This window comes from Brassica napus, chromosome A1, assembly GCF_020379485.1.
Source record: "Brassica napus cultivar Da-Ae chromosome A1, Da-Ae, whole genome shotgun sequence".
Taxonomy (NCBI): Eukaryota; Viridiplantae; Streptophyta; class Magnoliopsida; order Brassicales; family Brassicaceae; genus Brassica; species Brassica napus.
In genome coordinates this window covers 15,848,623-15,861,977 of record NC_063434.1, presented here as the reverse complement: position 1 = coordinate 15,861,977, position 13,355 = coordinate 15,848,623, and the positions used below count along the sequence as shown (strand labels likewise).

Below are 13,355 nucleotides of genomic sequence, written 5' to 3'. Positions count from 1 at the left end.
GTAATGTGAGCTCCTTTATCCTGACTTTGTTGGGCTCCATCTTGCAAACCAGTGTGTTTGCAAGGAGCCGTAGGAAGTAGCGAAGTGCAGGATGGCGGATGTCTGATAGCACGGCCCTGTTTGTGTCCCAAACTCCTGTGCCGACGATGTCCCAGAATCCCTCGAGGTGTGAGAAAGGTGGGACCGTGTAGGAGGCGATGCTCTCATCGAAACCCGTAGATGCGGCAGAGCTCGGTGATAGTGATCCTGTAGCGTGTCCCTCTGGCAAAGAAGGTCAAAGTACCATCTCCTGCTACCCTCGCTGCTGAAGTCATGTAGATGACCTCGACAGTGGCCATGAACTAGCGGACGAGATCGGGGTAGAGGTCGTAAGCGCGAGAGGGCATGGTACCGAGTCCTAGCTGTGTGATCATGTCCTGAATATCTCCCTCGATCCCGAGCTTCTTTAGGATGCGTCGGTCGAGGAATTTGGTGGGCTCGATAGAGACTCCCAGCCAAGCATTGTAGAAGAGGCTGTCGTAGTCGTCCCAGTTATCGGACAGAGGACGCTGACGGCACTCGTTGCTGTTGATCGCTGCCTTAGGATCATCATAGCCCGGGACATCGAATGGTGTGTTTTCGGCGCGAGGCCATGGAGGACGCTGTGGGTTGGTGGAGCTGCTAGTCTCGTCAAACCTCCATTTCGACCTAAGTTCTCTGTTTCGTGCGTTTGTTTCTGAACTGCTCATCTGAAACCAAGAAGAAAAGAAAGTTAGCATTGTCGATAAAAGGTAGTATCGATCGATGGGTTATACAGAACATCGATCGATATTGTCGTGTCGGAACAATCGGACAAGAGAGCATCGGTCGATGCGAACGAGTTCATATCGACCGATGTCGAATCGCGAAACCTGCAACATCACTCAACTCCAAATCGCGTTTATACGAATCAAAAGGCATGGAAATCACAAACCAAACTCTAGATAAGCAATATGAACTACAAAAACATCTCTCAATCACACTAAATCAAGCGTTCTAGTCCAACTCAAAACGAAAACCCTATTTTTTCAAAAAAATGAAAATTTCGAGTGCATACCTTGAATGTTGATTTCGGGAGTGGATTTAACAGTTATAGAGTGAAAAATCGAGTGGATTTAGGCGAAGAACGGACGAAATCCGTCAAGAATCGAGAGAGAAAAGTGGTGTTTTTGTTTTCGGTTTCGTTTGCGAGTGTGGAAGAGGAATGGGACGATATCGAGTGAAACAAGTGTCTTAACCATCGATATGCCCACATCGATCGATGGCAGTGATGCCTCGTCGATCAATGTCCTCTTTAAAAATAAATCCTAATTTCTAAATCTTCTAAATAATGCTAATACTAAGAAATACGGAAATTACTATTGATTACTATTAAATATAATTTATTAATTTTAATTAATAAATTTTAATAAATTTTTTTTTTTTGAAATAAAATGGGTTGCCTCCCATTCAGCGCTTAATTTTTTAGTCTTTAGCTCGACTTCCTGATTAAACTAATTATCAGGTTCATACAGCATCATGGGCGCTTTTGCTGGTGGTTTTGCCTAATAATGCTTAACTCGTTGGCCATTCACTGTAAATTCATGGCCTTTATCATTTTGTAAGGTGATAGCTCCGGAGGGTTGAACGTTCGTTACGGTGAAGGGTCCAGACCAACGGGATTTTAGCTTTCCAAGAAATAAAGTTAATCTAGAGTTAAAAAGGAGGACTTGATCATCCGGTTCGAAGTGCCGGGATATGATCTTTTTATCGTGATAAGCTTTAGTCCTTTTTTTATAGATTTTTGAATTTTCGAAAGCTAAATGTCTGATTTCATCAAGCTCGTTAAGCTGGATGAGTCTCCTCTCTGCAGCTGGTTTGATATCAAAGTTCAAAAGTTTGGTAGCCCAAGCTGCTTTATGTTCCAGTTCGAATGGTAGATGACATGATTTGCCATAAAGGAGGTGGAATGGTGTTGTTCCTAACGGCGTTTTGTAGGCGGTCCTGTAAGTCCAAAGTGCATTATCTAGTTTCCTAGACCAATCTTTTCTGGAGGTTCCTACGGTTTTTCTAAGATTTCCTTAATTTGCCGGTTAGAGACTTCTACTTGTCCACTAGTTTGTGGGTGGTAAGGTGTAGCTACTCTATGATGAACACCATTCTTTTTAAGCAATCTATCAAAGATTTTGTTAATGAAATGAGTTCCACCGTCACTAATGATTACTCTCGGAACTCCAAATCTTGGAAAGATTATACTCTTGAAGAGTTTAATAACCACAGATGCGTCATTGGTAGGAGAAGCTACTGCTTCGACCCATTTGGATACGTAGTCTACAGCGACTAGTATATATTTGTTTCCATATGAAGACGGGAAGGGTCCCATAAAATCGATACCCCAGCAATCAAAGACTTCAACTTCAAGAATGAACTTCTGTTTCATTTAGTGTCTTTTGCTTATTTTTCCACGTCTTTGGCATCTGTCACATTGGGTTATAAATGCATGGACATCGCGAAAAGTGGTCGGCCACCAAAATCCTGCTTGGAGAATTTTTGAAACCGTTTTAAAGGTAGCGAAATGTCCTGCATAATCAGCTCCGTGACATTGGTAAATAATGTCCAGAATTTCAGCTTCGGATACACATTGTCTATATATGCCATCAGAACAATGCTTATAGAGGTAAGGTTCATCCCAATGATAGCGTCTTACTTCTCTGAAAAATTTCTTCCTCATATATCCCTTGAGTTCGTCTGGCTCAACCTCAGCTGCCAAATAGTTAACTATGTCGGCATACCAGGGTCGGTTATCCGAGTTTCTACCAATCGCATTTACCTCCCGTTGTGATAATTCCTCAGGTGTGAGATTAATGTCATCACCGGAAACATTAACTTGTAAATCGAAGTTGATTTTGATAGATGGGGGTTCGTGATCTTGGTTATTGGAGAGTTGAGAAATTACATCAGTCTCGTCATCGATCGATGTATCACTACGTGAATCGACTGATATACCATCTCTCTCATCGATCGATAGATCTTCAGTTGTGAGAGATATTTGACCGACGAAAAATGTATCTATGTGTGCAACATTCTCTGTGGGGAAGAAATCGTCTATAGGGACATCATCCTCTATCCTTATCCGGGAAAGATGGTCAGCGACTCCATTATCTACTCCTCTCTTATCCTTAATTTCGATGTCAAACTCTTGGAGTAGTAGAATCCAGCGTATGAGTCGAGGTTTAGCATCTTTATTTTGCATTAAATATTTGATGGCAGCGTGATCAGTGTGAACTATCACTCGTGAGCCAATCAAGTATTGACGGAATTTTTCAAAAGCGTAAACTACAGCTAATAGTTCCTTTTCTGTTGTTGTGTAATTCCGTTGCACTTCATCAAGCGTGCGGCTGGCGTAGTAAATGGCATGTAGCGTTTTGTCTTTCCTTTGGCCTAAAACTGCTCCAATTGTGAAATCGCTCGCATCGCACATGATTTCGAAAGGAAGATTCCTGTCTGGGGCTTGTACGACGGGGGCAATGATAAGGGATTTCTTTAAATCTTCAAAAGCTTTCATGCATTCAGGGCTAAAATCGAATTTAATATCCTTGCATAATAGGTTATTTAAAGGTCTAGCGATTTTGCTGAAGTCCAGTATAAATCTCCTGTAAAATCCGGCGTGTCCGAGAAAACTTCGGACGTCTATAACAGTTTTGGGTGGAGGTTAACTGGTCATTACTTCAGTCTTAGCTCTATCGACCTCTATTCCAGCGGCGGAAACCCTATGTCCTAACACTATTCCATCGTTAACCATGAAATGGCATTTTTCCAAGTTTAGGACAAGGTTCTTTTCTTCGCATCTTTCCAATACTTTGCATAAATTGTCGAGGCAACTCTTAAAATCTGATCCGTAGACAGAAAAGTCATCCATGAATACTTCCATGAAGTCCTCGATCATATCCGTAAAGATTGACATCATACAACGTTGGAAAGTAGCGGGGGCGTTACATAGACAAAATGGCATTCTGCGATATGCGAAAGTTCCATAGGGGCATGTAAACGTTGTCTTTTCTTGATCATCCGGGTGTATAGGAATTTGGAAAAATCTGGAATATCCATCAAGAAAACAGTAATACTGGTGATTAGCTAATCTCTCCAGCATCTGAACAATAAAGGGAAGGGGAAAGTGGTCTTTCCTAGTAGCGGCATTCAATTTCCTATAATCAATACACATCCGATGACCAGTAACGGTACGAGTCGGAATGAGTTCGTCCTTTTCATTCTTCACTACAGTTATACCTCCCTTTTTGGGTACAACATGTACGGGGCTTACCCATTTGCCATCCGAAATAGGGTAAATAACTCCAGCATCAAGGAGTTTTATAATTTCCTTTTTAACTATTTCCTTTAGATTCGGATTTAATCTCTTTTGCTGCTCTATTGACGTTTTAGCGTCATCTTCCAAGTTAATCCGATGCATGCAAATATCAGGAGAGATTCTAGGAATGTCATCGATAGAATACCCGATCGCTTTCATGTACTTGCGTAATTTATTCAGCAATAAAGCAAGTTCTCCGCTAGTAAGATTGGCGTTGACGATAACAGGGTAGGGCTGGTCATAAAGGTAAGCGTACTTAAGACTGTTGGGTAGAGGTTTTAATTCTACCTTTGGTGCTTTATCTTTAGACCAATTTGATTGCGAGAGAGGTTGTCGATCGACGGTATCTTGAAGGTATCGATCGATGACAACTTCGGAGTCGTCATTCTCTTCTACGTTTGCAACTTCGATGCTAGCGTCCATTAGTCACATGTAATCGTCTGTCCTATCTGATATGCTGAAAATTTCATTTTCCACATGGTTAAGGGTATCTTCTAAGGAGTTGTCTGAACACATGTTTATGAAAGAGTCTCTTTCATCCTCAGAAACTTTTTCCACGTAGAAGGCCTGGTCATCTATTAGGGGTCGCTTAATCAGTTTTTCCATATCAAAAGTCATCGAGATATCCCCAAAGTTCAAATTAATTCGTCCTTCTTTGACGTCAATGATTGCTCCAGCTGTAGCTAGGAATGGCCGACCCAGAATGAGGGGGTCTTTGGGTTCTTGTCTGTATTTCAACACAACAAAATCCGTAGGCACGATGCAATCGTTAATCTTTATGGGAACATCTTCGAGAATTCCCTCGGGTACCCTAATAGATCTATCAGCTAAAACCAGGGTGATCGGAGTTGGCATGAACTCTCTATATCCTAATGTCACTGCAACAGAGTAAGGCATAAGGTTCACGCTAGATCCGAGGTCACATAATTATCTAGGAAAGCGTGTGTTTTCTATTTTACAATCTAGGACGAAACTACCAGGTTCTGATCTCTTTGTTGGAGTTTCTCCTTTAATCATAGCACTTACCTTTTCTGAAATCATCATCACGCTATGTTCTGCAATTGGGTAGTTTGGAGATGTCATGTCCTTTATATACTTCTTAATCGATGGTGCTATCTTTATAGCATCACTAAGGGACATTTCAACAGAAATTTTGTCTAAGGCTTTCTTGCAGATCGCGTTTTCAAATGATTTCTTAGTTTGTGTTTTAGGAGGAAAAGGGGGTAAAGTTCGATAGAGTCTTTCAATTATGGGTTCGGGTTGAGTAGACCGTCGATCGACGGGTTTTTCAGGTTGTCGATCGATGGTAGGTGTTTTAGGTCGATCGACGTCAGTTCCGTACTGTCGATCGATTTCGTCCTTAATCTTCGTATCTTCTTCTAGTTCTAAGTTTATTGCCTTTTCCTTAGCCTTTTCAGCGGTGGTTTTCCGGTTCTCTTGAGATGGATTTGGGTCAACATCATTTAGAAGAATAGGGTGAGAGTTGCTTTTTCCGGTTTTGTCGGCGTTGTCAGGCTTTCCAACATCTGAGTTATTCCTCGTATCTGCTGCAAGGTTTTTCCCGCTACGCAGCATTACGGCACTGACTTGACGTCTCGGGTTTAAATCAGTTCTTCTGGGAAGACAACCAGCATCTCTTTTTATGGCAGTCGCAATCTCAGCTACTTGACCTTCTAATTTTTGGATTAGTTCTCCTAAAGAATCTGCTTTCTCCATTAATTCTCCGTAAACTATATTTATCTTTCCGTAAAACTCCGATTTTGTCTTACGGTTGCCAGTAAGAGCTTGTCTGATATTGAACCTCTCTCTTCCGGTACGTGATTTAACAGCAGTGTCATAAGCTTGGGTAAAGCTATCGACATGAAGCACATAGTAGGGATCAGAGCAGTTTGTTCCTTTATCCGAATAATCATCGGTGTCAAACAAAGCGTTGTCGTCGATCTGGGCTATATCAGATCGGTGTTTGTTTTGAAGAAAGGAATGAAGGGATTTAAGGGAATTCTTAATTTCTATTAAATCATAATTGTCTTTTGGACTTGTGGCCTTTTCCATCTCTTCATCCATCTTTTCATAGAATCTTCCCGTTGTCATATTCTTGATAAGACGTCTAGCTCCTTCGGGATTCCTAGTGATGAAATTTCCATCACTCGCTGTATCGAGTGCGGTTTTATAACTCAAGTTAACACCTCAATAAAAGATGTTAAGAAGTTGTGGTTCTGAATAACCGTGATGGGGACATTCAAGTTCATAGCCTCTGAATCTTCCCCAGGCGTTTTTAAACGATTCGCGTGGACCTTGACGAAATGTAGAAATTTGTTTTCTTACTTCTCAGTAGCGTTCATCAGTGAAAAATTCTCTAAGGAAGGCTCTTCTAATCTCTTCCCAACAAGTGAGTGATCCTGTTGCTAAACAGTTTAACCACCTGAGGGCTTCTCCTTCTAGGGAGAACGAGAATAGTTTACAACGATCATATTCATCTGGTATTAATTCTTCCAAAGTTTCAATGTGATCTTGTGGGTGTTCTGGGAGAGATCCACAGAATGGGTTTTGACGAACCATACGGTAGTAATCTGCGTTAAACTTAGATTTCTTGGTATCGTCTCCTGGTATTTTAATAGCGGACCTATTGGAATAGGTCCTACCAGGATCAAGGTAGTCTTGTATGGACAATTTTATATCTTCACCTTTAGTTAAGGTGGAATTTTCCTTAACAGGGATTTCAGTCCCCTGTTCAGTTTGGCTAGTTTCATTGCTCGTTTGACTATTTAGTTCAGTTTGGACTACTTTCTCATTAGCGGGCTTGGTAAGAGAAAACTTACCTGCTTCCGGCTGGGCGGTATCGATCGATGTTGGCAGCTCCGTATCGGTCGATTCTTCTGACTCATCGTCACTCGATGGAAACGTGTCTCCGTCGATCGATGGTTGGTCTCGCTCTGTGTTCTCCATTCTTTGTGTCTGAGTAACAGATTAAGAAAGAAAACTTTAGCAAGATTTTCATAACAAGTCTATACTAAATTCTAAATTTAATCTAATGGTAATAAGAAAGAGTCCCTGGCAACGGCGCCAAATTTGATATCACTCAAATTACCCTAAAGAGTGTTATTCTCATCAAAAGAGGTTCAGATGTAGTACTTAGGGATCAAATCCACAGAGACTCTAGGATTACTAAACAGACTTAAATAATTATAATTGAAGATAGACTAAAAGGTTTTAATAGTTTAAAAAACAGTAAATGATAAATCGAAAACAATAGTGATTCAATAGATTGAATTGAAGTGGCTTCAAGAATGGGAAAGCAGCTAGATTCAGGTAATTCTCAGGTACAAAATGTATGCACTTAGTTTAGACTAAAGGGTTTGATGGTTTTTGAACGAAACAATGATTTAACCGGCTAGGTTATCTTCGCTAGATCTCGGATCTCAACTGTAGTATTTTGATCTCGAGAGAGTGTTGATCGATGTGACTTGATGTACATCAACCGATAAACCTTTGTAACGATCGACCGGCAGAACGATAGTTGCGTCGATTGATGGTTATTCTAGCGAGCTTTGCAAACAGGTTTAACTTGTTCTCTGACCTTCTCAGACCAACTGCCGTTACGCCTGAGTTAGTTAGATCACGCAAATGGGTTCAGGTATTGAGGGGAAACGGTTAGTTGGACTCAATTAATCCTAAGATCTAAAATGAAGGTGATCAATCTCAATTTTAGCATTAAGTTCATAAGCAATGAAAGAACAATCAAAACACCTTTTTAATAGTCATATTAGCAGTACATAATTTCAACCATGGTGAGAAACCTAAACCTAACAATTGGTTTACTCAAACATATTCATGAGAGACAAAGTCATGATGGTGTGAAATAAACTCAAATGAAACATAGAACACAAATAGATAGAGTAATAGAAATAAAGGAGTTCAAGATCTTCTCTGTTTTCCAGTCTCAGATCTATCTCTCCAATCCTAAGCTCTCCTAATGGTAGCCAAAATGCTCCTTCTCTAAACTAGGTCTTTTTGCAAGTGTCTGCCTAGAAATGATACAAAACCCTAGTACATATAGCCTAACAGGCGGCTAGGGACTTAAGTTGTAAATAATAGATCTTCTGGGAAATGAAATCTTTTAATTTGCGATTTCATTCGTGTGACTGGGCATCGATCGATGCACATGTATGTATGTCGATCGATGGTAAGTTATTATGATCGACCTGTTGCTCTTCAAGCGTCGATCGATTTTCCTTGCTGTTGGGGTCAAAAACGGTCACGACGGAATTATCACCCGAAAATCCTCGGAAATCGAATTTCCAAAAGAGATAGTAAAAAGAAAGATATAGCTTTCGTAAAAAATAACCAATACGAAGTTTTTACGAAGAAGTATCCTTGAAGTTTCGAAGCAAATGAACCAAGCTCGGTCATTGCGTAACTACCGCACATACACGCTGTCCGGTCGCTACGTAGCAACCAAGACCGAACCGACCTCGGTCGCTACGTCCAACCCGTTCGGTCGCTACGAGCCAAAGCTCGGTCGCTACGTAGTGACCGAGTGCTCGTCCCGCTCGGTCGCTACGTAGCGACCGGGCGCTCGTCCCGCTCGGTCGCTACGTAGCGACCAAGCTCGAGCTGAAGTTCGGTCGCTACGTAGCAACCGAGCGCTCGTCCCGCTCGGTCGCTACGTAGTGACCGGGCTCGAGCCAAAGTTTGGTCGCTGTGTAGCGATCGAACTCTTCCGAACATCGATACGACACCAATCCATGCATTCTCGTCAAACCTTCAAATGCTATCTCCCGAAGACCGTAGCAAGCTCAGTCCATGTTTTCCGTTATTCTAACTCATCGATCAAACTTCGCGGATTAGAAACCGCGGAAAGTTTGCTCTTTATCAAAAGAAATCGTAGTAAACGTGTCGAGTCGGATGACGGCCCAAAGGGACCTAAAACACGACTCGAGGCCCATCCTACGATTTCTTAACCAAAAGCCCGTAAACCACAGCACGGTTTATGCTTGGTCCAAAAGGAAGGATAAATATCAAGTTTCCGCGGATAAATACGGAAGTTTTGAAGATAATTGTGAAGATCGGGAAAAATAGAATATCTCCATTTTTATGCTATGACGGCTTAAGGGCAGAAGAGTAAAAGCGTAAACCGACCTTGGAGCTAGTATATAAGGAGTCCTAGGCGAGGAGCATGGAGAGGAACTTTTTCAGAGAAAACTTAGCACTTAGAGCAATTTAGACAATTTTCCGTTTTTGTTATTTCGAGCTGCTTTTCAATTAGGTTTAGCCGTCTTAGGGTTGCTAGAACTAGGAATCTCGCCGACAGCTCTCGAGCCCAGGCTTATACCTTGTTGTAAATGCTCATACGCAAATTCGGAATAAGATCTTCTTTGCTCTCTTTTTCGACTTCTTATACTTTATCATTGTTGTTCTCGTGTTCTGATTGCTTGACGTGTGGTAATTAGCAGATATCCGGGTTCTCTGGGAAATTAGGGTTTTCCTAGTTTTCTTATTTAAACAGAAATCGACAGTGCGAATTTCGGTTCCCACAGTTTGGCGCTAGAAGGATGGGGAGTACGGATCAATCTAACCCGCAAAAGCCACATCACGCTCAATGAGACATGTCAACTAACGACGCAGATAACATGCAGACTCCTCTTAACGGAGGTAGCGGCACCGATCTCCACACTCCAGCAGCGGACGTATCCGGGGCCAACGCACAAGCCAACGCCGCGACGCTCGAGGAGTTTAAAAAGATGTTCGCCACCTATGAGAAAAGGTCGGAAGAACAGGATAAGCTCGTGAATACCTTGACCAAACAGGTCGAAACCTTAACGGCAAGGACCCAAGCAATCCGTCCCCGCGGAACCACCAAAATCCACGGGAAGAGGCTCGACTTCTCTACCCCACTCGACAGACCAGGAGTCGCGCGGGAACGACCCTCCGGTCAAAACCCTAGCGAGAAATCTCCCATCGAAAAGGGGAACCCTGAAAGTCCTCCGCCCCCTGCAAAGGACTCGGAGGATAACGAAGCCGAACGCATTGACCTGGATCCTAGCGATGTCTCCAACGACACCGACGAGGACGTCGACAGACATCCAAGAAGGACCAGGAGCCGATCTGCTCGGGAAGGCTCCATGTTCGAAAAACCAATGACGGAAGAAGAAGAAATCGCCTATTGGAACGAACAGGAGGAGCTGGCTGAAAGGCAAACCGAGCTCACTCGCAGTAAATGCCGACAGGCTCGGAAATCTACTGACGAGACATCGGATATCCGCGATCTTCGCGACTACATCACCAAGACTGCGGCAGAAGTGAGGGCCGTGAAGTCTCAAATCCATCATGCTACTAGTGCTGCCCCCAAAATCGATCGACTGCTGGAAGGAGCTCGGAAGTACCCTTTTCCCAGTCGCATTTCGGACATGAGGGTGTCCGATCCGGGAAAAATCAAAGTACCGAAGTACGATGGTACGGCCGATCCAAAAGCGCACCTTCAGGTTTTCTACATCGCGATGGGAAGAGCTAGACTGAAGGACGGCGAAAAGGATGCCGGCTACTGCCGCCTGTTCGTTGAAAACCTGGAAGGAGCAGCACTCGAATGCTTCGCACGCCTTCGTTGTAACACCATCGGGAGTTTCCAACAGCTCGCATCGGAATTTCTCAAACAATACTCTGTATTCATCGACAGAGAAACTTCCGATGTTGACCTCTGGAGTCTCTCCCAGAGGGAAGACGAACCCCTCCGCGAGTTTATCAGTCGGTTCAAGCTGGTAATGTCAAGGGTCAGCGGGATAAGCGACAAAGTAGCCATCGACGCGCTAAGAAAGACGCTCTGGTACAAGTCGAAATTCAGAAAGTGGATAACTCTTGACAAACCGTGAACGATCCAGGATGCCCTCCACAAAGCGACGGACTACATCATAGTCGAGGAAGAAACTAAAGTCTTATCGCAAAAACATAAGGCGGCAAGACCATCCTCGAAGGACGTGGATCCAAAAGGGAGAAAGAAGAACTCTCGTAACGACAAATACGTCCATCACGAGGGGGAAGATCTCCAAGGGGCGCATAATTATGCGATCAATTCGGATCAAGGCCGAACCACGGGCAACACGTGGACTCGCAATCAAGGGTATGACGAAAACACCTTCTGCGAGTTCCACCAGTCCCGAGGACACTCCACGACCAACTGCAAAGTCTTGGGAGCAAGACTGGCCGCGAAGCTACTCGCTGGAGAGCTCTCGGAAGTAACTAGCGTCAAGGATCTCATCCTCGATTCTGATCGCCCTCCAAAGACGGACAGAAATCCGCCCGCTGAAAAATCCCCTCAACGAAACCAGCCTGGGGATAAACGCGGTAGGAGGCCGGACGACAAGGGGAACGATAACAATCGTCGCAGAGTCAACATGATCATCGGAGGATCACAATACTGCGGCGATACTGTGTCGGCCATCAAGGCTTACCAACGGAAGGCAGAGTCGAGTGCAAATTAGCCTACATGGTCTCCTCCCCGAGATGGCCAAAATTGCTCGATCACCTTCACAAAGGAAGAAGCCGGCAGCATCGATCAACCTCACTGTGACCCGCTCGTCATAGATCTCGTCATACGAGACTTAGAAGTCGGAAGGGTACTCGTCGACACGGGAAGCACGGTCAACGTAATCTTCTGCGACACTCTCAAGCGGATGAGCATCGAACTCGGAGAAGTAATTCCGACGCCAAAACCACTCACGGGTTTTTCAGGCGAAGTATCGATGACTCTTGGATCGATCCAGTTGCCAGTTATGGCCAAGGAGATCACGAAAATCGTCGAGTTCGCGGTGGTCGATCATCCCGCTATCTACAACGTGATCATGGGAACCCCATGGCTCAACGCCATGCAGGCAGTTCCGTCAACCTACCACCTGGGTCTCAAATTCCCAACCCCAAGCGGAGTCGCGGCTATCTGGGGGTGCCAAAAACAGTCGCGGCTATGCTTCCTCGCAGAGCACAAGTTAAGGCAAATCACGACTTCTGCAACTGCAACCGGCAAACGCACGAAGATAGATCGATCTTCGGCTAAAAACGCCCCAGGAAAAGAAGAATTAAAATCGTCTACCGACGCAAACGCATCGGATGTCGAAACTCGACACGAGTCTGAAGCCCACGCTACAATTCAACCGGAACATCCCGAAAATAGCATTGACCCAGCCACGATCGACATGGTCAAGGCGGACATCACGACATCTACCGCCGAGTAAAAACACTCGCGGCATGAAACATAACTACGAGATGGCTTGATCCTCGAAAGGGGTACGTAGGCAGCTCGTCAAAAGACGAGTTCAGCTATCCCCCTCTCTAAAAAGGGGGGGGGAGTGGGTGCGTATACTCGTATACTCCCACTTAGAAAAATCTTCATGATTATAATCGAGTTTATAGAAACTTCAAAAACTTTTACTACAATATACGTTGTCCTTTTTATCGAAACGTTTACGCTTCAGTAAAACACAAAAGAATATTTCAGGACACGCCTGGAAACATTAAGACTCTTGTCTGCGGCCTCATCCGGCCCAAAAATCGTAAAAAATTATCATCTTTCAAACACGCAAGGATACACGTATAATCCCCGAAACAACTGCGAGACGTCGCAAAAGTTAAAATTCGAGGATAATACTAACAAATTGTCCGAACGCGACCACCAAAACCTTACACCCCGTTCGTCGATTGGCCCCGACGAACACGCTAGCCGTCTTAAACAAACGCAATTCGATCACTCTTTTGATCTTCAAAACGTCCAGCACAAGGACAAAAGCGCGCTACAACAAAAATCCGAAATTTTGGTTTAGCACTTCCAGTTGACTCTGAGAAGATGCTCGATTCGTACCATACAAGTCATATAAGCCGAGAACCTATCGCGGACTTTAAACCGGTGCGAGTCAGGAAGAAATCGCAACAGGAAAAACGATAGCCGGCTAGTCACCGTACAAACCTTAAATGAAAGTAAACCTATGTCTTGCCCTAAACCCAACGC

General features: G+C 43.8%; 1 protein-coding gene across 1 annotated transcript; it reads right to left on the bottom strand.

Moving 5' to 3' along the window:
- Positions 1 to 4,789: 4,789 nt before the first annotated feature.
- LOC125608619 lies at positions 4,790 to 6,427 on the bottom strand. Its single transcript, XM_048779057.1, has 2 exons — positions 5,341 to 6,427; positions 4,790 to 5,241 (listed from the first exon to the last, which is right to left on the bottom strand). Exons 1-2 carry the CDS (start codon positions 6,425 to 6,427, stop codon positions 4,790 to 4,792), a joined length of 1,539 nt encoding a protein of 512 aa, XP_048635014.1.
- Between the last annotated feature and the right edge of the window lie 6,928 nt (positions 6,428 to 13,355).

What these genes read in the sequence shown, in the direction of transcription:
- LOC125608619 (XM_048779057.1), bottom strand. Translation starts at nt 6,427, where the DNA reads ATGGATGAAGAGATGGAAAAGGCCACAAGTCCAAAAGACAATTATGAT. An exon ending in AACAAAGAGATCAGAACCTG is followed by an intron (nt 5,242 to 5,340) that starts GTAGTTTCGTCC and finishes ACTCTGTTGCAG; the next exon opens with TGACATTAGGATATAGAGAG.